Raw genomic sequence first — 23,292 nt, 5'->3', positions numbered from 1 at the left:
GTGTCCCCTCCCTGTGCCAGAGCCCTGAGACAAGGACACTGCTCTGGGACTGGCAGCAGCACAACCCTGTAGCCTGACCAGGGATCTTGGCATCCACATGCAGGTAAGGGATGCTGCTTCCACACTCCCTGGCGTTCACTGATTATAAGATACAGCATGATGGAACGAGCTCTCCAGCGCATCCTGAGCCTCCTGTCCACTGCCATGAACCAAACTGTGGCTTAAAAGCAAAAGCAGCTCAGGAAGTGGTTGAGGGATGGGGCAGATGCTCTGGACCAAACTTAGCCCCATGTATACCCACAGCCCTACGACCCAACAGGGAGAGCCCTTACAGTGCTGCCTCCCAGAGCTCCCATTGCCCAGCAAGTGTTGGTGGGGCAGGGGTAGGAGGTGGCACTGAGGAGAGAGGCTCTTCCTCTGTTGAGGTTAAGCAAAAGCTTTGAGGAAGCAGCAGAGGTTTGGAGATGTTATGTCACAGCCCCGCACGCCTGCAGGGCTTTGCTTCCTGGAGTGTGGCTGCTTTGCTACCCCAGCCGCCCTTCCCCAAACCTCTGCCATGCGTGGCCCTGGTGTGACGTGGCTCTGTCTGGGGTCAGGCTGGGGACAGGCAGGCAGCATGAGGCTCTGAGTGGCCACCAGCATGCAGGGCTACAGCACTCAGGCTCCCTCTCCCTCCAGCTCTTCCCCTGACTCTCTGCCCTGGTCATCACCTTGTGGTCCTGGTGCTGGGGAACTCACTCCAGAAAAGGATGCTTAGGGCTCAGCTCCTTCCCTGTGCATCTCCCATTGCAGGGCTTCCCCCTGGGTGCCCACTTTCTGAGCTGTTAGCTGATGTCCCTGCTTGCTGCTTCTCACCTGCAGCCACAGCAGCTGCATTCCTGGTCCTTCCTGTGAGTGGGCAGCAATTCCCACATGGCTCTGCAACTTAGGCTTTGAGAAGGTGGCCAAACACAGATGTTAAGCGTGCTGCACTGGAGCTGCCCTGTCCTCCTACCCTTGCAGGCATCCCCAAGCCTTGATTGAGTGGGACCCTGCCAGGAGGAGGCAGCTGGGAGAGCAGAACTGCTCAGGTATGGTGCTTGGGGCTGCACACCTGTGTGCCTGGGGCTGGGCACACATGTCCCTGGGGCATCCCTATCCCCTTGGGCTCCTGATGCCACGAGCTCAACCTCTGCTGGGTCTGGCTCCTACCTGCAGCAGGAGGGCAGAGCCACCTTCATTGCCCAGCCCTGCAGGGAGGGGAGGTCAAACTGGGGCATGAGGGTGATGTCTGCCAGGGCTCTTTGCTTTCTCCACTGGGAACCAGTCGAGCCAGCAGGTGAGGAGCAGTGTCACTGGGCAAGCAGGGGACATGTGTGACACACCGGGCTCTGGGAGTGGCTCCCAGCCTGGCCAGCCATGAGCAGCTCCTGCGGGAAGGCAGCAAGCAGAGGGAGATGGACCTTGAGACAGGTAAGCAGTTGGCACTTTTTCCCCATATTGAGTGGTGGTGAAGTTGTTTTATAGCACAAATGGGGTGGTGACCTTCTTTTCTGCTCTCTTTGGGATAGGGCTTGGGTCTGGTTTCTGCTTTGCTGCTGTGCAGGGAGCACCTTCCATAGGCAGAGGGCAGAGGCTGGGAATGCAGTGTGGCAGCGAGCACACCCTGCAGCAGCAGGCACGGGGACAGGGCAGTTTCGGCAGCCAGCTGCTTCAGGGAAGCGATTGCACCACGCTCAGCTCCCAGTGACTCACCAGGCAGCACGCTGCCTGCCCTCATCCTGCGGGGTCCTGAGGCTCCCAGCTCACCTCTGGCCCAGTAGAAGGAGCACGATACCCACGCGCCCCAGCACTGCTGGGAGCCCAGGCTGATCCTGTCTGTCCACGCTACCATCCCAGAGCTGACGGTGCGATGCTCTGCTGCTCCCCGGCCGTTTGTCGTGCGCCATCAGGTACAGCGAGTGCTGCAGGTTGTGGGATGATCTGGGATGTTACACACTGTGTAAACACAGTGACCACAGGGGAAGTGTTCTCACCCCACCGGCATCTGTCTAAATTTAGCTGCTGTTAGGTCATCCCTTTCCGCTGGCTCATTCTCGATGCTGCAAGGCGCAGTGCCTGTCTGTGTGCCGGTACCTGCCCTGAGCCCCTGCCTGCTCCGAGGGCCCGATGGTCAGGGCACACAGGTCACGGAGCACCCTGACCTATTGAGGCTTTTCAGCATCTGCAGCAAGGATAGGGAGAGAATCTGTCAGGGGGTGTAGTGAGAGGACAAGGGGTAATTTTAAACTCAAGAAGGGTCCTTTCTGCACAGTTCTGCATGGCTCTGCACGGCTCTACACTGCTCTGCACTTCTTTACACGGCTCTGCACGGCTCTGTGTCGGTCTGCACGGCTCTTGCCCTGACGCCTGCATCCTCTAGAGGGAACTGTGTGCCCGTGCATGGGCTGCTGCAAGCCACCCTCACTCCCAAGGCTGGGCGTGGTGGAGCAGAGGGATGGCACAGCATGGGGGCACGCAGCCCCAGGTTTCCTCCAGGTGATGCTCATAATCACAAGTCTCCCAGAGGCATTCGTCTGCAGAGCCCCTTTTCCCTCTGCTTTGTAGGGCAAGGGCTCATCGGTATGTTTGGGTTCATCTTGGGCATCGGGCTGGCCTTGCTGATCCTGATCATTTCTGGCTACATCGTTTTCCTTTGCTACCAGCAGGGCTGGTGCTGGTGCAGTGAGTATGGGCAGAGCAGGGGACGAGCAGCTGCAGGGCGGGGAGGGGACAAAGGAAGGGTGTGGGGAGCACTAATGGCATTTGCTGGTCCCCAAAATCTGCATGCAGGGTGGCCAGAGGGTGCGTAGGGGGAATGCACAGAGACGTCCCGGTGCTCTGGTCATCCAGGGGGTTGTCCTGTCCCTTCCCTGTGCCACCTCACAGAGCTCTCCAGGCACTGCAGGGCCCTCTGACAACCTCTCCTTCCCTTCTCCTCCTCCCAGGACCTGACTTCATCTTCAACCTCTACCATGGCTGGTGAGTGAGTCACACGGGTGCCCTCTGCACTGTGCTGCAGACCCTTGCCAGCCCCTAACCCTTGGGCAGTGTGAGGGTCCCTCACAGATGCCCAGGGGTCCAACAGCCCCCTGACACCCCTGCCTTCCCTGCAGCAGGCTGAGGTCGGTGGCCGTGGAGCTGGCACCTCCGTTCAGCATCAGTGCCTCTGTGAGCCAGGCAGGGAATGGCTACGTGCGCTTCCAGGAGCAGGGGCTGTGAGCAGCAGGGCATGGTCCTGCTCCTTGTGCGTGGGACCCCAGCTTCATGGAGGTCCTGCAGAGCCTGGAGCAGCATGCACTGGCCTTCCCGTGGTGGTGAATGTGCTGCACCCCAAAGCTTTCTGCACGCCAGAGCCTCCTTCCCCTCTTGTAGCTCTGGCTGTGGCTTTCCCTGGGATAGTCCCCAGGATTTTCCTCTGAAAGCAGTGAGGAAGGAGGGGCTGGAATATACATGCTTCCTGTGACCACATGCCACTCGCAGCTTCTTCCTGCTGCCTCTTCCCCCCCACCAGCAACCACAGAGAGAACAACAAAACTGGCCATGGGGAAATTCCTGTATTCTTGGTTCTCTAAAGAACAACTCCCAGATACGCACGATTTCTACCAAATTTGGAGCAGTGCTGTTTCTGGGTTTTGTTTTTTGTTTTCAATTGAGCTTCTCCATTCTCTCTCTGCTGTGTTTCCTTCTCTGCCCTTTTGGCCTTGGGCAGGGCTGGATGAGGGCCGCTGCTGGGCATGGGCTCAGCCTCCTTCTCTTGAAGTGCAGGAAGAAGGGCACTGCTTCATCCCAAGCACCCACCCTGCAGAGCAAAGCAACCCTGTGTTCCCCTCTGATCTGACATCCCAGTGCTTGGGACCCCGCTTTGCCCAGCAGACCTTGGGGCAGGAACGTGAGGAATCAGCCCAAAAGTGTGGCAAGGAGCCACAGAAATGGATGGCTGACTGTGCAAGAGGGGAAAACGCTGTAAGGAAATGAGAGCACTTCAGACTTCCCTTAGTCAAGGAACTGCACCAATGTGGAAATTTCTTCAGTCTGTACTGACTGTGCAAGAGAACAGTCCAGAAAATCCCCACTGGGTTTCCTCGAGGCTTTCTGGTAAGGGTCTCAGCAGCCCAGTGCCGGGCTGTTGGGCACAGCAGGACAGGTCCCCATGGGGCTGAGCTGTTTGGGACAGCTCTGTGCCCAGCACGGCTCTGCCCCTCTCTATGGGCTGCCCCCTGCTGCCTGCATCCCCTCAGGTTGCCTCACATCGCCGGGTATGGGGCTCTGTGGGTGGGGGATTTGTTGGAAACGCTTTGGAAATGTTGGAGCATCATTGGAAATGCATTCAGGCATCGGTGCTGGGGAGGAAAAAGGTATTTACAGGAGCAGCCCCCCCAGAGCAAGGGGCTGAGATGCGATGCTACGCACTGCGTGGAGGGGGAGGAAAGAGATTTTTGCAGAAGGAATGGAAGAGAAACATCTCAGCAACATTGAGCTGTGACTTCAACGAGGAAAATGTGAGCGCCTGTAGTTTCCCAGAGCCAAAGGGGCTGTCCGTGCTCTCCGCTTTCAAAGCCAAAGCGTGTGGTTTTCTGGCAAAGGCATCTGTTTCACTGAAAGGAGAGCTTGCCGAGGAGGGGGGGTGGAACGTGGTGTCCCTCAGGCACAGCTGCAGCCTGCTGGAGCCTCCCACGGTGAGTGGGAACCGGCAGCGCCCGGCACAGCCCCGGGGACGGCCACAGAGCTTGACGTCAGGAGCACAGAAACCTCACGCTTCTTTCTGACGACTCCGTTTTTCAGAGGAAGTCAAACCAAAAAAAAAAAAAAAAAAGAGAGAGAGGGGAAAAAAAAAAAAGAAAAAAAGAAAGAAAGCAAAAACCCCCAACCTCAAGGAAAAAGAATATGGAAGAAGAAGGAGGGGGGATTGGGGCACCCGTGGGGCTGCAGCGGTTCCCCTGCAGTGCGCAGAGCGCATCTGAGCCCCAGGGAAGGCATGCTGTTGTTGTCTGCTGTGGGGGAATGCCCATATTTGAGAACAGAAAGCACAACCAGGCCTTAGAAGAGGAGAAATGATGAGTGGAGCAAAGAAATAATGCTTCATCCCCTTCTGTATTTACAAATTAAATAGAATAAATAGTATCTGTACATAAAATGGCAAAATGTCGACCATCGTGCTGAGAGCGTGGCGGGCACTGCTGGGCTCCCTGGTGTGGGGCTGCAGGCTCCGTAGGGCTGAAGGAGTCCCTGGCTCTTTCAGAGGGCAGCCAGCAGGGCGGGAGGTTCCTGCAGCAGCACGGAGAAAGCTGACGTGGTGCTGTGCTGCACTTTTGGTATCGGTGTTGTGAAAGGTTCGGGTGGCACCGACCGTGTGCCTGCAGGAAGGGGAAGTGGGGAATGGAAACGTGGAAAAGGGAGCCCAAAGCCAGGGCTGTGCTCCGTGCCATGGAGCTGGTGCATGTCCTTGGTCTTGGTGGTTCAGCACAGCCCATCCCCATGTCCCATTAGTGTCAGCGGGGTGCTGGCTGTGCTGGTGGGAAGCTGCCCCAGCTGTAGCGATGGCTGTGGCTCTGGGGTGAGTCTGCCAAGGCTGTGCTCAGGTCGATGCACTGACATTCAAGGGTCGGTGGTAGCTTATCCAGTGTCTGCTCCAGAGGGGCAGTGGTGAGAGGTAGTGGTGTCAGGGTCACAGGGGGCTCACAGGCGGCTGTCCTTGCTGTCCCTGCTGAGCATGCTCAGCGGGTTGGTTTGCACTGTGAGCCACTCGTCGGAGCTGAGGCTGGAGATGAGGGGTAGCATCCCCATCAGGTCAGTGTCGAAGTTGTCCAGGTCAAGGGGGATTTTCAGAAGCTCAGGGCTGGCCTTGGAGGCCAGGGGAGCCCCACAGGTCAGCATAGGGGACCCTGGGGCAGCAACGGTTGGAGTGTGGCTGCGCGGACACTCAGGAGAGGACTGCTTCAGGTACCCTTTGGACACCGGCAGTTCCGTGCAGCCCATATCCAGCACAGTGTCAGTGCCAGCTGGGCCCCAAGGGGCTCCTGCACAGGCCCAGAGTGTCCCCCCATCAGCTTGCCCCTGCCTCAGCTCCACCATGCCCTTGGATTGCTGCAGGTACCCACGGAACTCCACCTCTTGTGGGCTATCCTGCCCGGTGGTGGGGCAGAAGTCAGGCTCTGCTCCATGTGTAGCTTCCATGAGGTTTCCAACAGGGCTCTCCAAGCCCACACCACTGTCATCGCCAACAGGCAGCTGCTGCTTGTAGCCACGGTTCTCAGAGTGGCTCAGCTCGGAGGAGGAGGATGAAGATGAGGATGAGGAGGAAGAATGCAGGCAGATGCCACTGTCTGTGCTGGTGCAGCTGCTGTCCCTGCTCCCTGCTGCCTGCTCCTTGGGCCATGCTGGCAGCAGACTGCTCTTCTCTGCTGGTGGCTGGGCTGTGCCTGTGGTGCTGAGGGCACTGTGGTGCTGGGGCTCCTTCTGGCACAGGAACAGCTGCTGCACTGCATCTGTGCTCCCCGAGGATGAGGTCTCCTGTTCCATCCACAGCGAGCTCTGCTTTATGAAGGACTTCTGGGAGGGACAGAAAAGAGGGGAATGAGCCCTGCTTCATCCCTGCTCGTGGCTTGCCTCTCCCATCCCTTGCAGCAGCCACAAAGGGCACTGTGAGCCCGCTGCCTTACCAGGACAGATGGTGGCCTCATGGGTTTCTTTAGGTACATGCAGACCAGCAGAGCCCCCAGGATGCCCAGAAGGAAGAGGACAATGGCAAAGGAGCTGACAGCGATCGGGATGAGTTCTGCACTTCCTGCAAGAAAGGACGTGCCCAGGTGAGTTTGAAGTGCAGGTCCCATGGCACACATTGCTTGGAAGCCCCACAACAGGCACAGCTCCCCCCAGGGTCCCACAGTGCCCCCCCAGCCCCACTCCATTCTTACTGTCTCTGTGGCCAATGGTGACGCACTGCTCAGCGGTGCGTGTGGCAGGGATGTGCCGGCTGGCCACGTCGGGCTCCACACTGATGCAGTACTCAGTGTTCCAGAAGAGGTTGTGGATGTGGAAATCTGAGGCGGTCTCCCACACTTCGTACTGCAAGGAGAGAGCACAGCTGGTACTCGAGAGCTAGGCCCCAAGGTCTGCTCCCTTCTCCTCCTCCATTCCCTGGAGAAAGCCCCCTAGTGCTTATCAGAGCTGTTGGCAGCAGCCAGACCCCAAATCCCTCTGGAGGGAGGGAGATGGAGGACCTGCTACAGTAAGCAGTACAGAGAAATATCTGCAATGTTCTGGCTCTGTTAACTCAGATGGAGGACTGATGCTCACCGTCTGGTTGTCCTGCGCCCTCCGGATGTACACCCGGTACCGCCTCGCGTGCTTCTGGATGTCCTCATATTTCACAGTGCGGTTCCCTGCCCGGAGCAGCAGCTGCAGCTTCACATGGATGCTGTTGTCCATCACGGCCAGGCTGTGGCCAGACAGGCGCAGGCTGGCTGTAGAGAGGGGAGGTTCAGGAGTATTATGGAGGGTCCCCCTGCAGCTCCAAGAGCTTTGGAGCAGCCGAGGATGGAAGTGGGTGCTGACCTACCTTCTTGTGGGGAGAAGGCATTGGTCCTTTTCCAGTCAGATGTGTGGTTCCCAAGCACAGCTCGCACCCGGGCATAGTAGCGCAGGGAGGGATCCAGGGTGTAGTAGGTGAGGTCACAGCTGTGCCCACGGATCTTCATGCAATTCGGGATGGCGGTCCAGGGGCTGTCGGTGCCATAGCTGCCAGGAAAGCACCCGGGGTGAGCGCAGTGCTGAGGGGCTGGCTGTCCCTGCTGCACCCCCGGGGCACTGTACTCACATTTTGTGCTCCACGTCATAGCGGACGTCGCTTGGAGCATCACGGCCTGGCTCCCACTGCAGCAGGTGGTGCACCATCTCCGCCACGAAGCGCACACGCGTGGGCTTTAACCGCAGCTCACCTGCAGGACGGAGCCATCAGCTGAGGGCTCCCAAACAGGGCCACCTCACCTGGTCCACGGCCACAGAAACTCTGCTGGCCCCGAAGAGCCACAGGCTCAGTCCTGGCACAGGGATTTCCCCAGAACAATCCCAGGCTCCAGCATTTACTCATTCTGTTTCCCTTCCTCTCTCCTAAAGAGAGAGCCCAGGCAAGAGCACCTCACTTCTTTCCTCCCCCTTTTGTCTGCTCCCTCAAGCGCTGCTGCTTGCTAGCAAGCACTCTGTTTGGATTCAGCCTTCCTGTTTTGCTCATCTACTTGCTGGGGAAAAAAATAGACTTTTTCACACCTCCTGCCTGAATTTCAGTATTGTAACCTGGCAGCAAAACACCACTCGATAACATCTGTCGCTCTCTCTGTGTTCGCTCCTCTCACCGCTGCTGTCAGACAGCAAACACCGAGCGCCGGAGCTGAGCTGCCACGGTGTGCGCTAACGACCGGGCACCAATAACACGAGGCCTCACAGCCTGAACGCATTGTGGTAAGCAAGGTCTGAGTGCTCAGAAGGATCTGAGTGCTCAAAAGGGTCCGAGTGCTCAGAAGGCTTCGGGTTCACAGATAAGGACGAGAGCAGGTGAGGGGCTGGAGTTCCAAAAGCACTCCGAAGCCACGGGGCCCCACCGCAACATCCCCATGTGCCGCTCCCCCCGAGTGCCTCCCCAGCTGCAGTCCCCGGTGCTGTGGGCTCAGGGTGGGGGTGAGGAGGAGCCCCCAGGGCAGGGCATGGGGCACTTACCATGTGCTGTCTGAGCGAGCAGCAGAGCCACACACAGGGCCAGGGCAGCGCAGAGGGCCATGTCGGATGCGCATCCTCCGCAGGTGCTGGGCTGGAGAGCCGGGCGCGCGCTGAGCCGGGCGGGCTGTGAGCGCTTGTTTTTCCCCCCGGAGGCTGGCTTAGTGACGTCTCGGAGGAGCTAGCGCAGTGGGAGGAAAGTAGCTGTGCTGTGACTTCCACTTTTCTTCGCTGTCCACCCACTCAGCACCGTTCAGCTCTCCGCGCAAGGCTGGGCATTTCCTGCCAGCAGCCCCAGGCGGGAGTGCTGGGGGCTTTTCCAAATAAACGGTACATTGCCAAGAAAGTGAAAATAGGAACATGTCACGTGTCTGCCTCCCTGTTCAATTAGATTTTCAAAGCACAGCGCAGCAGCACCTTGACAACACATCACAGGGGCATCACTGAGCACAGCAGCAGTCCCACAGTACCCCAGCGCCAATGTCCCACACCAAACAGGTCATGGCCAGTCCCACAGCCCGGGACTGCTGCTCCCTCCCTTCCCTACATCTCCTGGCTCCCATTCCCTGTTTCTGGGGGTGGGTGACCACCCCCTGCCTGCTGTGCACCTTGCGCACCCCGATGCATAAGGGTGGTCCAGGCAAGAGACAGGGCTCAGCTCTGGAGCGAGCCATGGGCTGTACCCAGGGCTATACTCTGCCTGGTGGTGACACTGGCCTGAGGGCCAAGGCTGAGCTGGCTTTGCTTTCCTTTCTGGCAGGCTGGACAACAGGAGAGCTTGAGGGCTTTCCTGGAGGCTATGCAAACCTGTGTGATGAAGTGTGATTTGTCTTGAGAAGAGGAATTTCCCGATGGGGAGCTGGTGGAAAGGTCACGCATAAAAAGTACAAGAGAAACTGAGAGCATCTGGACACCACAAAGCCTCCGAGCAGTCTTGGTTCACAGAGCACAGGTCCTGGGCATGCTGCAGCACCCAGGGGCAGCCAGGTCTCGGCAGGGAGGTGGCAGCAGCCCTGCTCCATGGCTGTGCCCAGCTAGGCTTTGTTTTCCTGGGTAGCAGCTGATGCTCCATCACCCTGCTGTCAGCCCTGAGTCACAGCTGGCAGGGACAGAATTTGGAAATGCTGAGATGAGGTGCAGCCCATCACACACAGCCCATGTTTCATGTAAAGACATGAAAAACAAAAGCAGCGGGTCCAGAAATGAGGAAGGAGGGAACCTGCTGGAAAAGACAAACTGCGGTCCGTCATGTGGCTGGTGATTTAGGGGAAAACAAAACAGGCTGAGGAGAAAGGACCACAGCTGGAGGTTCATTCTGAAAGCCTCAGGAGCAGCGCAGCCACCCCAGCATTGCCAGGTACTGTGTTAGGGACAGCACTGCGGGGTGCAGACCTGGCACATGTGGGTGCTGCTGAGGATGCTCCTCCTGCTGCTGCTCTTCTATCCCCTCCAAAACACTGCTCGGCTGTGGCTGCTCCCCAACCTTCATCTCAAAGCATCTCGGGGAAACCACAGCTGAGCTCTGCGCTCACCCTGGGTGCTGCTGCCCACCAGAGCACAGCGATAAAACCAGAGAGAAAAGAGCAGACTTTCAGCCTTTCAACTCTTGCAGTGTTGGGTGGAGAGGTTTTGAGTTCATAGGTCAAATCAGCACTCAAAAGTACTGCTGAGTTTCTTTTTCATCTTCAAAACAATTGACTAAGCTTTGCATGGTGTTTTTACCAACCTGGAAAGCACCTGAGTCAGAGCAGCACCGCAGGTTTTCTCCAGAATCTGGTCCTGAGAGGGCATCCGCAGCACTGGGAGCAACAGGTGCCCCAGCTCCACATCTTCTCTTTCTGCAAAGCCACCTACAGAGAGTGAGTTCCAGCAAGGCATCATTCCTGGAGCTGCAGAACTGCCTCCCGAGAGCTGCAGATCAGAGGTGTCAGAGCCGGGGCACCGGGGGCAATGTTATTCCCTCTGCTTCACACCCTGCAGGGCATGGCACAGGGTAGCTGCAGAAAGCAGCCAAATGCTCTCAGTTCTGTGTGTGCAAACAGGAGAGGATGGTGCAGCATGCCAAGGGATGCTCAGAAACCCTAGAAATGAACGTCACCCATTGAGAAGTTTGTGTTGAAAGTGGACTTGCCAGACAGGGTGCAGGAAAAGGTCTGCTCCAGCCAGGCCTTGCTGGAGGAAAATGGGGAATGTAGTGTGCCCAGGAGCAGGGGGGCAGCCCTGGACAGGTGGAGGGATGGAGTTTCCCCACCCCAAGCTGGGGCAGTGAAATGAGGAGGGCTTTAGGCTTGGCACCCTACAAGCTGAGATGTCCCTGCTTGTCCCTGCCATCTCTAAGAACAAAGATGACATTTCACATCCTTTCCAGTGACGTATTGTGACTCTGACCACCCTGACCCCACACACGAGTGTTTCTGCGTTGAGGGACATTGTTTAGTGAGTAGTACTGGTGATGGTGGACGGTTGAATTGGATGATCTTGAAGGTCTTTTCCAACCTTGGTGATTCTGTGACTCTGCGGGCTGTTGCTGGGGCACACACCCCCTGCCATCCCCATCCAGGACAGAATTGCGGGTGATCAAGCTGCAGCGAGGAGCTATTGGCAGCCCCAGTGCCTGGCTGCCCAGCTGGCACTCACTCTCCCCATGGCCAGCCGTCACCTCACCAGCCTTTATCCATAGCCACGTTCCTCTCAGGGCGCAGAGGCAGGTGTTTTGCACGCTGTGCCTGCAGCGGTTGGGAAACAGGCAGCAGTGGAGCTGGGCGGCAGGTCCGACTGGTTTCCTCCGTGCTGGCACTGACGTACAAACCCGCTCACCAAACAGATCCTGCCCCGTCCCCGCGGACCTGACCTCGCTCCGCAGCAGGGAATGGCTGTGCCGGAGCTGTGATCCCAGCCCAGCCCCACAGCGGCCCATGGAAGGGAAAATCTCTCCGGTAAGGCATGGGCAGCAAATTGGGATCTGGAGCTGGCTGGGGTTTGTTCTAAGGCCTGTGTGAGTCACTTGTTTTGGGTGTTTTAGGGCTGCTTTCTGCTTCCCTGCTCCCCTGGGCACTGAGTGCTGGTGGGGGAAGGACCGGGAGGCTCTGCCATGGGGATGTGGAGTGGGGAGGAGGAAGCTGAGTGCCACCAGCACCTTCAGCTCCATGCTGTCAGAGGGATGGCCTCTCAGCCCCACCGCTTTACCATGTTTGAGGGATCTGTGGCTCTGGTGGTTTTGCAAGGATGGAGGCCAGCTGAGGGCAGGCTACTAAGCACGGCAGGATGCTAGGACACCTGTGGGAGCCACGCTCTGCTGGGCTCCAGCATGCTGGCAGCACTGGCAGCACACAGGTGGCCCTGGCAGCCCTCCCTGACCCACTTTCTTGGTATTTTCCCCCCATTCTTTAGGGTCTGGGTTGCTCAGGGCCGGCTCTCTGTCAGCTGTTGGGGCTCCCCAAGGTGCAGTGAGCATCCCGTCATGAGCAAAACATCTCCGGCTGTCACGGGGCTCAGCCCTCCCGGAAGAGGCAGTAATTACTGCGCTGACTGCGCCGTGATGTCCGCAGGGCTGCAGGGATGGGGCTGGAGAGGACATGGTAGTGGAATTGAAGGTGCCCCCAAGGCAGCCTGGGTTGGGGCTCGTTTCCATACGGGGCTGCCTGCAGCCCTGTCCTTTTTTGCAAGGCCCCGAGCTCTGCTTGCCTGCCTCCAGCACTGCTGTGCTGTGTGATCCCAGCTAACTGTGTCACCCAAAGCAGGGAGGAGCACCATGGTGACAGCGGGGCTGGGATTTGGATGCCTGCACACAGAGAATATTACTCAGTACTGGATATCCCCACTGGGTCACCTGGATGTTGCTTGGATTATGTGGGCCATCCCAGGTACCACCCTCACTTCAACTGTCTGTGCCTCAGTTTGCCCATCTCTGGAATTGACTGAGCAGTGCTTACTCACCCCCTGCACCAATTTCTGATCTCTGCCTGAAGGGCTCCACACTTTGCTATATGGCAACCTGGCCCTGGCCCGATGGGGCTGACTCAATGCCTTGTCACCCACGCTTGCAAAATGTCCCTTGTGCACTTTAGGATTTTCACTTCCCTATGCTTGCCCCCTGTACAGCATCCGGCTCCCTGCGGCTGGGCTGAGCTGGGGGCTCAGATCTGGGCCAGCACTGCTGTGCACTTCATGGGAACGTGGGGCTGTGTAGGGACTGCAGACACCTGCAGGCTCAGGAGGGCTCAATCCAGGGGCATGGGGACAATGTTGCCATTGTCAGCTCTCAGAGCTGGTCTGGCACAGGACCCAGCACTCTGCTGACAGGTGGAAGATGATTCCCTGCGCAACAGCAGTGAGCTCAGCTGAGAAAGATGATCTCCTGCCTGGGCAGCTCCTGCCGCTTGGTTAAGGCAGACTGCCTCCAGCCCCTCTCGCTGCTCTGATTTTCTGGGTGCTCTGATTTTCTGGGAGTCTGCTGATCCTCCTGCTCCTCTGAGATGCTGCTGGGCCTCGGCTCCTGTTGCAACACCACAGGTGCCACCCGGCTTCTGCTCTCCCTCCCACTCTGAAACTGCCAGCAATTGCTCTCGCTTCCCTCCCCATCCCACCTGGATCCAGCCCAGCTCCACGGTGCTGGGATTTTCCCTGGGGTTTGTGACCTCCTGGTGTGGATTTGTCAGCGTCATCACAGGCTGAGCCTTGAGCTGGAGGTCAGTGCATGGGGTCTGGGCTGCAGTGTGGATGGGATGGGATGCCCAAAGATGCAATGCAGAGCTGAGCTGAGAAGGGTGAAGGTGTCGTCTGTGCCAACAGGGGTTGTGCTGCGGGTCCTCTGCTCCCTGCAGCTCAGGCTTTGCCCGTGCCAAAGAAGTCACTGATCCCCACATGCTTACATGACTTCTAGGCTTAACCCCACAGCAATGCTAAATGCTCTCACAGCAGGTGGAACATTTGCGGAAAGGACGACAGAAAAATGGCTCAAACCACAGCCACATGTGTGAGAGAGTCATTGCTCTGAGTCTGACTGCTGTTCAAAAGCTGACAGAGTAAAGGCTTTGTGGCCACGAGTGGTAGCTTCTGGCAGAAACACCATCCCTGTAAAGCTGCTGCTGTTTGCTCTCTGCTCCTGTGGTCACCCAACAGTAACTAGTTGTGCTGGTTGCTGGGCACCGTGATAAAGGGTTGGTTAGCACCTGTGATAGAGCTTAAAACAATGTTTGGACTTTAGACTTTTGAGGAAATGGGTAACTAATAGTCCAACAGTATAAGAAAGGCCACGTGCTTTCTGCAAAGCAAGAGCAATTTAACCAATGGTGTTATGTAGATATTTGTGTGAGACGTTTGTAACCCAGAGCTGGAGATGCTTTCGCATACCTGAAGTGGGGCTGCTCTGCAGTGCTTTGCTGATGCTTGGCTTTAGCTGATCTGATAAGTGAAACATTCCTCTCCCCACAGGATGGGTTCAAAGAGAGATAGCAGACGTGGTGATAGCTTGCAGATACTCGGCTAACACAATTGGCACTGGCATTTAGCAGAACTTCCTCTGTGTGGGAGGAACTTTGCCTGGGAAAGGTCTCAGGTTTCCGCTGTGGGTCAGGGCAGTGGTGGGTGATGCTGTGGGGTGGGAGGTGGCTCCTGGTGGGAAGGAGATGTCAGCAGTGCTGCGTTGAGCACCCTGGGTGCTGTGCCTGGGCTCAGAGGGGGCTGTTCCAGAGGTGTTTTCCCCTCGCATGGGGCTCCCAATCCATGGCAGACCCTGTGCGTGGCCACACCAGGTGTGTGACTCAGGGGATAATGCCCAGGAAGTGACACTGCTGCATTGCACGAAAGGGCACAGCCATGTTTACAAAGCATGAGCCTGAGCAGGATCCTGATGTGCTCATTAGGGCCCTGGGCTGCCAGCAGGAAGCACGAGGGCAGGGAGAATCCAGGTGGAAGGGGCAGTGTGGAAGCAGTGCCCAGAGCTCTGCCAGCACCGCGCTGTCCCCAAGCTGTGCCCTGCACCCAGGTGCTCCCAGTGATGGAGAAATGTGAGCCCAGCAGCTGCAGGGCTGTGAAGGGATGTGCTAAATCCCAGCTCCTGATGGGCACAGCAGTCCCCTGGAGGTGATCCTGTGCTGCCAATGGATGCACGCTCCTCTGTTGATGGTGCAGTGGTGATGCTGTGTGTAGGGATGCAGTCAAAATTCTGCCTGGCAGTAGTTGGTGGGTGGCTTCACTGAGCAGCACAGTGCAAGCTGAGGGAACTGGAACCAGGAGGGGAGGAGAACCTGCTGGGAGCAGTGCACAGCCTCCAGAAGGCACACGGTCAGTTCTCATTGCCAAAGAGGTTTGAGATTTTGCAAATGAAATGACCATGGCAGAGGAAAAGACTTTTGTTGCGGGCTGTGTGCATGTGAGGTCTCTGCTTCATAGGAAAATGAGAGGCTTTGCTTGTGGAGCTGGTCAAAGCTGGGGAAGCATTGGGGGAGAGTATCTGGGGGAACGGAAACAAATACATATTCTTCTGCAAATTCACAGGTCAGGAGTGACATAACTGCAGAACAGCATTCCAGGCTGCAGGATGTTTCAGGGCTTGGAAAACACTGATTATTAAGTATTACTAAATAACAGTTGGACATTGCGCTGTATTTTTCAAATGGCTAATTAAAGATAGATGCATAAATTGGGGCATTAGCCCCATGGAACTGGGCCATGGTGTGGCTGATGCCAAACACCCGGCTGATGGCTCTGATGGAAGCCATTTGGAAAATTTGCCCAGCAGCCTCCAAATAGGGAGAAACTTTCTGGCACAGAGGCTTTCAGCTGTGCCAGCAGGGTGCTGAGAGCTTTGCATCGGGCAGTGAGTGATGGCCGCTGTCATAACACAGCCCTCTGCTCACACAGACCACGGCATCGCCCAGCTCCCTCCATGCCTCCACAGCCAGCAGCATCTTCAGCATCCGGCCCCCGCAGCCTCGGGAGAACGTCCTCGGCATCAGCTTCAAGCCCTACAGCCCCGATTCCATCCCGGCCCCGGTCCCGTGCGCAGCCTGTGAGAGCACACGTAAGATGATGGTGGTTTGTGCTCTGGGTTCAGCCCAGTCCTGGTCTCTCCCGCAGAAGTGATGGAAGGAGAAAATGCACCCGTGTGCTCGCTGCTGGCGTAAGGGTGGGATTTCCTGGCGGTGTGAGGGGAGAGCGGCACACGCTCAAGTCCAGGACGGGGTCTGGGTGCCTCGAGGAGGCTGCGCTCCCCCTGACTCTGCCCCGTCCCGCTGCCAGGATCCTCCATGTTCAGAGCTCCCTGCATGAGCCAGCGGCGGCTCGCGCTCATCTTCTGCGTCTCCGTCCTCATCGTGCTGATCGTCGCCCTCATCCTGCTGTGTGAGTGCCGGCTTCATCCCCGCTGCGTGAGCGCTGGGTGGGGGGGCAGCGGGCTGGGAGGACGGCTGCCGGGCCGGCACCCTGCAGGGGAGGGCCGGGAGGCGGAGCAGAGATGCGCGCTTCCCATTTTCTGAGTTTTCCTGACATCTGGTGGACGGGAGGGCGCAGGGAGATGCTTGGTGCCTCCAGCCCTGCCCTGGCTCCGCGGCCCTTCGGGATCCAAACCCTGCAACCAAGCTGCTGAGGGCGGGATGGGAGGCTCTCGTGGCAGACCTCTGGACCCAGCCTCACCGCAGCTCGCGCTCGTCCCCAGTTATGTTCTGGCGGTCGCAGACCGGCATCGTGTACAAGGAGCCCGCCGAGACCTGCAAGGACAACCCCGTGCGCTGTGACGGCGTGGTGGACTGCTCCCAGAGGAGCGACGAGCTGGGCTGCGGTAAGGCAGCAGCACCGGGAGCGCCGTGCCCCGGCGGGGGGAGCCCCGCAGCGCCGGGTGCTGCTGACCCCCCTCCATCCCTGCAGTGCGGTTCAGCTCCGACCAGTCCTTGCTCCACGTTTACTCCAGCGCTGAGAGCCAGTGGCTGCCGGTGTGCAGCAGCACCTGGGACGAGTCCTTCTCTAGAAAGACCTGCCGGCAGCTGGGCTTCCAGAAGTAATCCTTCCTGTCCCGATCTTTGCCCCAGGGTTGCAGGTTTACCCTGGGGAGGCTTTGCCCAACACTTTTGTCTCACCTCCTCTCTCCCAGCGCGTCGCAGACAGAATACATCCCCCTGCACATCTCTGGCAAGAGCCTCACGGTGACGGATGAGCGGGACACCATCCAGCAGAGCCTCAACAGGTAGCAGGCAGCCCCCTGCCACCTGAGCTGGAGGTCAGGCTGGGGCTGACGTGTGTCCTTCTCTTCTCTCCCACAGCTCCCAGTGTCTGACAGGGAAATTCGTCTCCCTGCGGTGTACAAGTAAGCGGGCTGTCCAGCAAGGCGTGAGGACGAGGGCAGGCAAGGCCAAGCAAATGCTTGGAAGGGTTTTCTTCCCATCTTTGTGATGGGCTGGGCAAAGAGGGTGTTCTCCAGCAGAATATTCTGGGTAATACAAAGCAATGAAGGTTGCAGCCCCATGCAGGCTGCGCTGAGCGCTGCCGGTGACTGCAGTGGTGGGGATGCGCTGTGCACACCCTCTTGGTTTACCCCCTCTCTCAGCCCTCTGCTCTCTCCTGCAGCTTGTGGGCAGAGGATTTCAGGCCGAATCATCGGAGGGAAGGAAACCTCGGTGAGCAAATGGCCCTGGCAGGTCAGCGTGCAGTACGGGCCTGTCCACATCTGCGGCGGCACCATCATCGATGCGCAGTGGGTGCTCACCGCCGCGCACTGCTTCTTCATGTGAGTGCTGCTCTGCGTTCAGCAGCCCTGGCGCTGGGCATGGCTGTGTGTCTCACCCCCACTGCCTCCCCCTCCATGCCCAGGAACAGCATGAAGATCCTCGATGACTGGAAGGTGTACGGCGGGGTGTCAGACCTCAAGCAGCCCATGGAGGGCATCCCCGTCTCCCAGGTCATCATCAACTCCAACTACAGCGATGACCATGATGACTATGACATTGCTCTCATGAAGCTCTCCCGACCGCTGACGCTCTCAGGTGGCAGGACTGGGTGGGTGGGGGTGGTCCTGGGGGCTGTGGAACCCCACGGGGTCAGCTCAGAGGGGAGCGCTTCCAGCAGCCCACGCTCTGCCCTGGCTGCAGGGCGGGTGACTGTGCTGTTGTTCTGTTGGTGAGTGACTCATCTCTCTCTTCTGGTTTTCATCCAGCTCAGGTTCGACCTGCCTGCCTCCCCATGCACGGCCAGCGGTTCCAGACCGGCAGGTCCTGCTTCATCACCGGCTTTGGGAAGACCAGGGAGAACGAAGGTGAGGGAGGGAGGGAGGGAGGGAGGATGCCAGCTGCTCCAGAGCTCATGCACACCCCACGTGCGTGTTCCTGTGGGGTGTGTGAGGGCCGTGCCATGCAGAGCTGACACACAGCAGGCGCTCTCCTGCCCGTGCAGCTCTGCAGAAGGTGTGCGAGAAGCAGCAGCTTGCTCCCTCCTACAGCGGGGGGCCGAGGCTGGCCCTGCCCGACGGCTCCTCCTGCCTTGCAGATAACACCTCCCCAAAGCTGAGGGAGGCAGAAGTCAAACTCATCGACTACAAGATCTGCAACAGTGACAAGGTGTACGAGGGCTACCTGACCCCGCGCATGATGTGCGCTGGGTACCTGCAGGGGGGGAAGGATGCGTGCCAGGTGAGCGGGGCAGGGCGTGCCTGGGGACACGCAGGGATGCCCTCTGCTTGCTCTCATCACCACTTTGCCCCTCCGTTCCAGGGGGACAGCGGGGGGCCCCTGGTGTGTGAGGACAACGGCCGCTGGTACGTGGCTGGCGTGACGAGCTGGGGGACAGGATGCGGCCAGAAGAACAAGCCTGGGGTTTACACGCGTGTGACGAAACTCCTTGGCTGGATCTACAGCAAAATGGAGGTGAGACTGGGGCATGGAGGGAGAGGAGTGGGTCCAACCTGGCCCCGTGCCTCACCTCTACCCCTGCTATCTACCCCTTGCAGAGCGAGAACAACTGAAGCCAGGCTGGAACCTGTGCAGCAGCACCGGCTGGCACCGGCCCCTCGCTCCCCCTGTCACCAGGGCACGGTGTATCAGCTGCTGTCCCTGCTCCTCCGGGCTGCTCATGCAATTGGGGACCTGCAGCTGCCTGGACTGCGACAACGCAGCACCTGCAGAACACCTCTGTCCTGCTGAGGACATGGAGATGTCTCTGTCCGGGCCTCAGTCTGTGCTGGATGTGCCCACTTGGAGCTGCCGTCTCAGCTGTGGCCCCTGGCCTGCAAACAGAGTTGCCAGGACCATGTGTCCTTGAATGTGGGCACAGCCAGAAGATGTGGGGCTGCTGCCCATCCCTGCAACTGGAAGCCAGGAGCAGAAAGCTGCAGGTGCCTGTGGTGAGTGAGCCCCTTCCTCTGCTCGCTGCGGGGACAGCCGAGCAAAGGGGAGCCCCATGGGGCAGCTGAAGCACCTGCTGGGAGGAGGAACGGTGGTTGCTCTCACATTTGCATATGGATTTAGGAAGTGTCTTTCAAATGAAGTGCTTCCCCAGCAGAGAAACACCCATTTATTTATTTTTCTATGCCCTGGAAGCACACACTACTGGGACTTTGCGCAGCCACTCTCAGCTCCCTGCCTGCCCTGTTGGGCAGCAGCGCAGGGCTGTTCTGCTCCTGGGGGCAGCAGGGCCATTCTGTGACACGTGACAGAAGCCAGCAGCAGATATAGAGTAGCACCCAGCCCCATGTTAGCCCCAGCATCTCCCAGCTCCATGGCCAGTGCCAGGTGCCAGATTTGTCTCAGCGCTGCATGCAGTCCATAGAGGACGCACAGATGTCTCAGAGCAGACGTGTCGAGGTGTGTGCACACTGGATGGAGGCAGGCTGCTGCTCTGCTGAGGCTGTACCCGGAGCTGCAGGGGGTCCTGGTGCTCCTGGCTGCCCCACACTGTTCTCAATAAATGTTTCAGTAGTGCTCTGTGGAGATGGTTCTTTGGGAGCCGCTGAGCCCCAGGAGCTGGGAGCCCTGTGATGAGCAGATGCCTCTGCAGCATCCCCAGCTGCGGGGGCTGAAGCTCTTAGCCAGGGCTCAGCAGCACTCTCTGAAATAGGCTGCCCTGCATCCCTCCCAGAGCCCTGCCTCTCCTTCCTGACCCCCAGTAGATGTGCTGCAGCACATCCCACAGGGCTCCCTGACTGCTGTACATGCAGGTGTGCAGACAGGGCTCCCTCTGGGCTGGACTGCCTGTTTCCTAACCCACAGCGCTGCCGCTGGGACTCGGGCAACAAGTGTCCCTTTGTGAGGGGGGAAGGCTCTGGAAGTTTCTGGATGTTGCTCTCCCCAGCTGTGTGCAGGCAGCACCTGCAAAGCTGATGATGCACGGGCTGCTGCAGGCAACTTGCTGCCCCACCTCACTTCCCAGAGCTCGCTGTATGAAAAAGGCCATGGTTTGCCATTGAATTTTGGGATAGCAGCTCTGCTCTGGCTGTAGAAAGGACCCTCAGACCAGAGCTGTGGGCCAGGCGGTGCTCGGCGGCTGCTCTCCACAATGTGATCAGCTGCCTTTTGGGAAGCACTGAGTCAGCCCGACCTCAAGGAGCTTTTCTAAGAAGCTTTGCAGAAACCTCCCACGGCCGTGAGCCTCCTTCAAAGGGAGCGTGTGGGGGCCAAGGGATGGTTTGGTTTCTCTTTACGACGTCTCTGAGGCTCAGGAAGGGGAGGGACCTGCAGAACCTGGTGATTTGGGTTCCCTGGGCTGGGCAGGGTGTGCACGGTGTGCGTGGAGCTGGAGCTGCCGTGTTGCATCCAACAGCTGCTGCTGTTTGGATAGCACTGAAAACCACAGTTAAAACCACAGCTAAAAACAGAGGCTGGGGAAAAAATGCTCCTTTTTCGGTCTTTGCTGGCTGTAGGTTATGGAAAGCAGTGGTTTTTCATGACAGATGAGATGGGATTGGAGTAGGGCCCCCGCATGACTCCCCTGTTTAATGCAGGGAATTCAATGGGTTTTGAGTTACAGATCCGGCACGCATTTGTACAAAGGCTCTCTGGGATCTCTGTGTTCCTCAGAGTGTGCAGCCCATAATGTTTTATTGCCACCTGAGACGGCGTGCTGGAGAAACAGATCTTTTGAAAAAGAAAAACAAAAATTGGAGGCCAATAAGGGCTGATCTTTTTGGAACTGTATTCCTGGTAATGGGGCCATTTCAGTGCGCAGAGGAACTGCACCTCTGCTATGGATTTCATCTCCTCGCAGGTTATTGCTCTCCTGCCCTCTGAAATAGCCTCTCAAAGCAGAGAAGTGATTGCAGACCCTAATACAAATTTAATTTATTTCTTCCAAACCTGACAGCCAGTGGTCCAAGCTCCAGAAAGCTGTGCTGTTTTCCCCCAAGGGCTGAAGTTTTCTAACCAGATTAAAAGTGATTAGTTTCTCATGCAGCTGCCTGGCTGTGGCTTTTATGCTCTGCTCTTCCCAGTGAAAACACAGCTCAGATGCAGCAGATGCTGTGGGCACAGCGTCACCTCCAGCACTGGGACACCTGAGCAAAGCAGCCCTGCTCCCATTGCCCCCAGCTGGCACAGGGCAGTGGGTGAAGCATCTCATGCCCTGCTTTGGGATGATCCCATTCATTTTGCTGTTTTTCTGGGAGCCCCCGGCTCTTCTGCTGCTGCCCCTCTGCTCTCAGCACTGTTTGCTCCTCTCTGTCTTCCAGCCCACATCTGGCCAGGCTGCTTCCACATTCCTCTGCGCTTTGAAAATCATCCCCCAGGAATGGAGATTACAAAAACACAGTCTGACTGGCACCATATGAATCACCACCCAATTAGTGCTGTTTTTCCCAAACTTTCCTTTTAGAGCTCTCTGTTTAGTTGTGTCCAAATGGATTTGTTTATGTGGTTTCAGAGGTGATGTTTCTTCTCAAAAATGTTTTTCCCATAGCTTTGGATTGGTTCCCTCCCACGGTTGGCATCATCTCTTGGCACGGCATCGCCGAACTTCAGCTTGGGCAATACAGAGCTGCTGTTGAACACAGGCTTTGCCAGCTTTAATGCAGCCTGCTGCCTCCTTGGTTCCTCCCAAGCACAAGGAACGGCTTAGGCCCAATGAAAGAGGATGTTACTGGGTTAAAAGCAGCCATGTGGCTCTGCACAGCCTTCCCCTTTGTCGCTGCTCAGCTCTCCAGTGGCCCCGAGCAGGATCAGGAAGAGTTTGCAAATGTTTTCAGGCTTGGTGTTAGGAAGCAGGGAGGTCTGATGGCTCTGCTCTGAGCTTGGGGTGTGGACAGAACCCTCCCCTTCCTCCAGCACTGCCAGGCAGCTCCAGCCGTGTCCCAATCCCCTGCAAACCAGGGTTAAGTTCTCAGACCACAGCAAACTGCTTTGCTCTGAGGCTCCTGGGACGGGATGCCTGCTGCCTGCCCAGAGCCTCAGCACAGCTAAAATTAACACAGGGCTGCTGGGAAAAGACACACAGCGTGCAGGGCTGCGGGTGGCAAAGCGGGGAGCGCTGCTGGGGGGCCGCATTTTGGGGCAGTGCTGCTCAGTGACAGCGCTTTGCAAGCAAGGAAAGTCTGAGCTCATGGGGAATGCGTGGCACTGAGGCCCCATTGTATGCTGTTAAATCGAAGGCCAGCTGCATGCGGGGCTCCCAGCTGCTCTGCTGCCCCTTCCCGCAGCTCCCACGTCCGTCCTGGGCTGCTGACCCATGCTGCATCACAGATGAAACATCAGCGCCGTCACTCGGAGCGTTGTCTGCATGAGATGGAGAAATGGCCAAAACCCCGAGAAGGATCTTCAATCAGAGGGGAAAGTTCAAGAGACCAAGTGGCTCCTTCCTGCTCTCTGGGAGGACGCCCGCTTGTGCTGCTCCCTTCCGATGTTCCCTGCTGAGATGAAGTCATGTCCTTGTGGAGCTGCTGACACTGCTCTGCTGACTCCAACAGCACCAGGAGCTCAGCTCAGCTCTGCCCCTTCGTTACCATAAATCAGCATAGCCTCCCCTGCACTGACAAAAGGGTCGACCCCAAAGAAGTCGTTGCTCCCCCAGACTCTCCTGCTCCGTGAGCACTCTTGCTGCTACAGCCAGAGGAGCTGCTCATGTGCACAACGCTCTCATATCACCTGAGTTTAGGCAGCAAAAAGCCTATGGTGCCAATTTTTAATTGTGCTCACTTTGGACAATGCTTTGAGTATTTCTGGAATAAAGAAACCCAGTGAAGGAGAAAGCACAGAAGCCCAGTGCTGTGGGAGCTGCAGCCTGCCTGCATCTCTCAGCCGATGCAAACACCTCCACAGATACCCACCAGCCTCATTGCAGCTCCCAGGCACAGCCATGGCATTCAAATATTTCACTGTGCGCAAAGGATAACAGCTGAGGGCTGCAGAAAGTCAGAGGAGCCCCAAACCTGATTATGGCCGCTTGGTCCCTGCCTCACTTACCACAGCGTGATGGAGAGCCTTGTCATGTTATCCCAATGCATTAGGAGATGTGATGTTGTCCAGCTCCTCTGTGCTGGCCTCTATCTCTTGACCCTTCTGTGTAATTGCCTTGAAATGCTGGGACTGCTTTTATATTTTACTGGAAACTGGAAAATTAATGCAAAGTGGAATATGTGCCATTACTGTC

General features: G+C 57.6%; 2 protein-coding genes across 6 annotated transcripts; one reads left to right on the top strand and one right to left on the bottom strand.

The window, feature by feature from the left end:
- Positions 1-4,919: 4,919 nt before the first annotated feature.
- Positions 4,920-8,837, bottom strand: IL10RA (interleukin 10 receptor subunit alpha). The gene is made up of 7 exons (XM_048968534.1): positions 8,734-8,837; positions 7,838-7,958; positions 7,580-7,758; positions 7,318-7,484; positions 6,936-7,086; positions 6,681-6,805; positions 4,920-6,570 (listed from the first exon to the last, which is right to left on the bottom strand). The coding sequence occupies exons 1-7, from the start codon at positions 8,792-8,794 to the stop codon at positions 5,698-5,700; spliced, it is 1,677 nt and encodes a 558-aa protein (XP_048824491.1). The 5' UTR covers positions 8,795-8,837; the 3' UTR covers positions 4,920-5,697.
- Positions 8,838-11,566: 2,729 nt separating this feature from the next.
- TMPRSS13 (transmembrane serine protease 13) lies at positions 11,567-23,273 on the top strand. 5 transcript variants are annotated; one of them, XM_048968536.1, is made up of 13 exons: positions 11,567-11,666; positions 15,595-15,754; positions 15,973-16,074; positions 16,388-16,510; positions 16,597-16,726; positions 16,820-16,912; positions 16,989-17,032; positions 17,293-17,452; positions 17,536-17,708; positions 17,879-17,977; positions 18,208-18,350; positions 18,432-18,584; positions 18,668-23,273. In XM_048968536.1, exons 1-13 carry the CDS (start codon positions 11,646-11,648, stop codon positions 18,680-18,682), a joined length of 1,416 nt encoding a protein of 471 aa, XP_048824493.1. In that variant the 5' UTR covers positions 11,567-11,645; the 3' UTR covers positions 18,683-23,273. The 5 variants fall into 5 exon arrangements, with proteins under 5 accessions (XP_048824493.1, XP_048824492.1, XP_048824497.1 ...); XM_048968535.1 differs by having other exon boundaries at positions 18,115-18,350; XM_048968540.1 differs by having other exon boundaries at positions 16,989-17,071; positions 18,115-18,350.
- The last annotated feature ends 19 nt before the right edge of the window (positions 23,274-23,292 follow it).

The sequence above is a fragment of the Lagopus muta genome, chromosome 22, assembly GCF_023343835.1.
Source record: "Lagopus muta isolate bLagMut1 chromosome 22, bLagMut1 primary, whole genome shotgun sequence".
NCBI classification, from domain to species: domain Eukaryota; kingdom Metazoa; phylum Chordata; class Aves; order Galliformes; family Phasianidae; genus Lagopus; species Lagopus muta.
The sequence above is the reverse complement of the archived record's forward strand: the minus strand, read 5'-3'. Positions and strand labels throughout refer to the sequence as shown.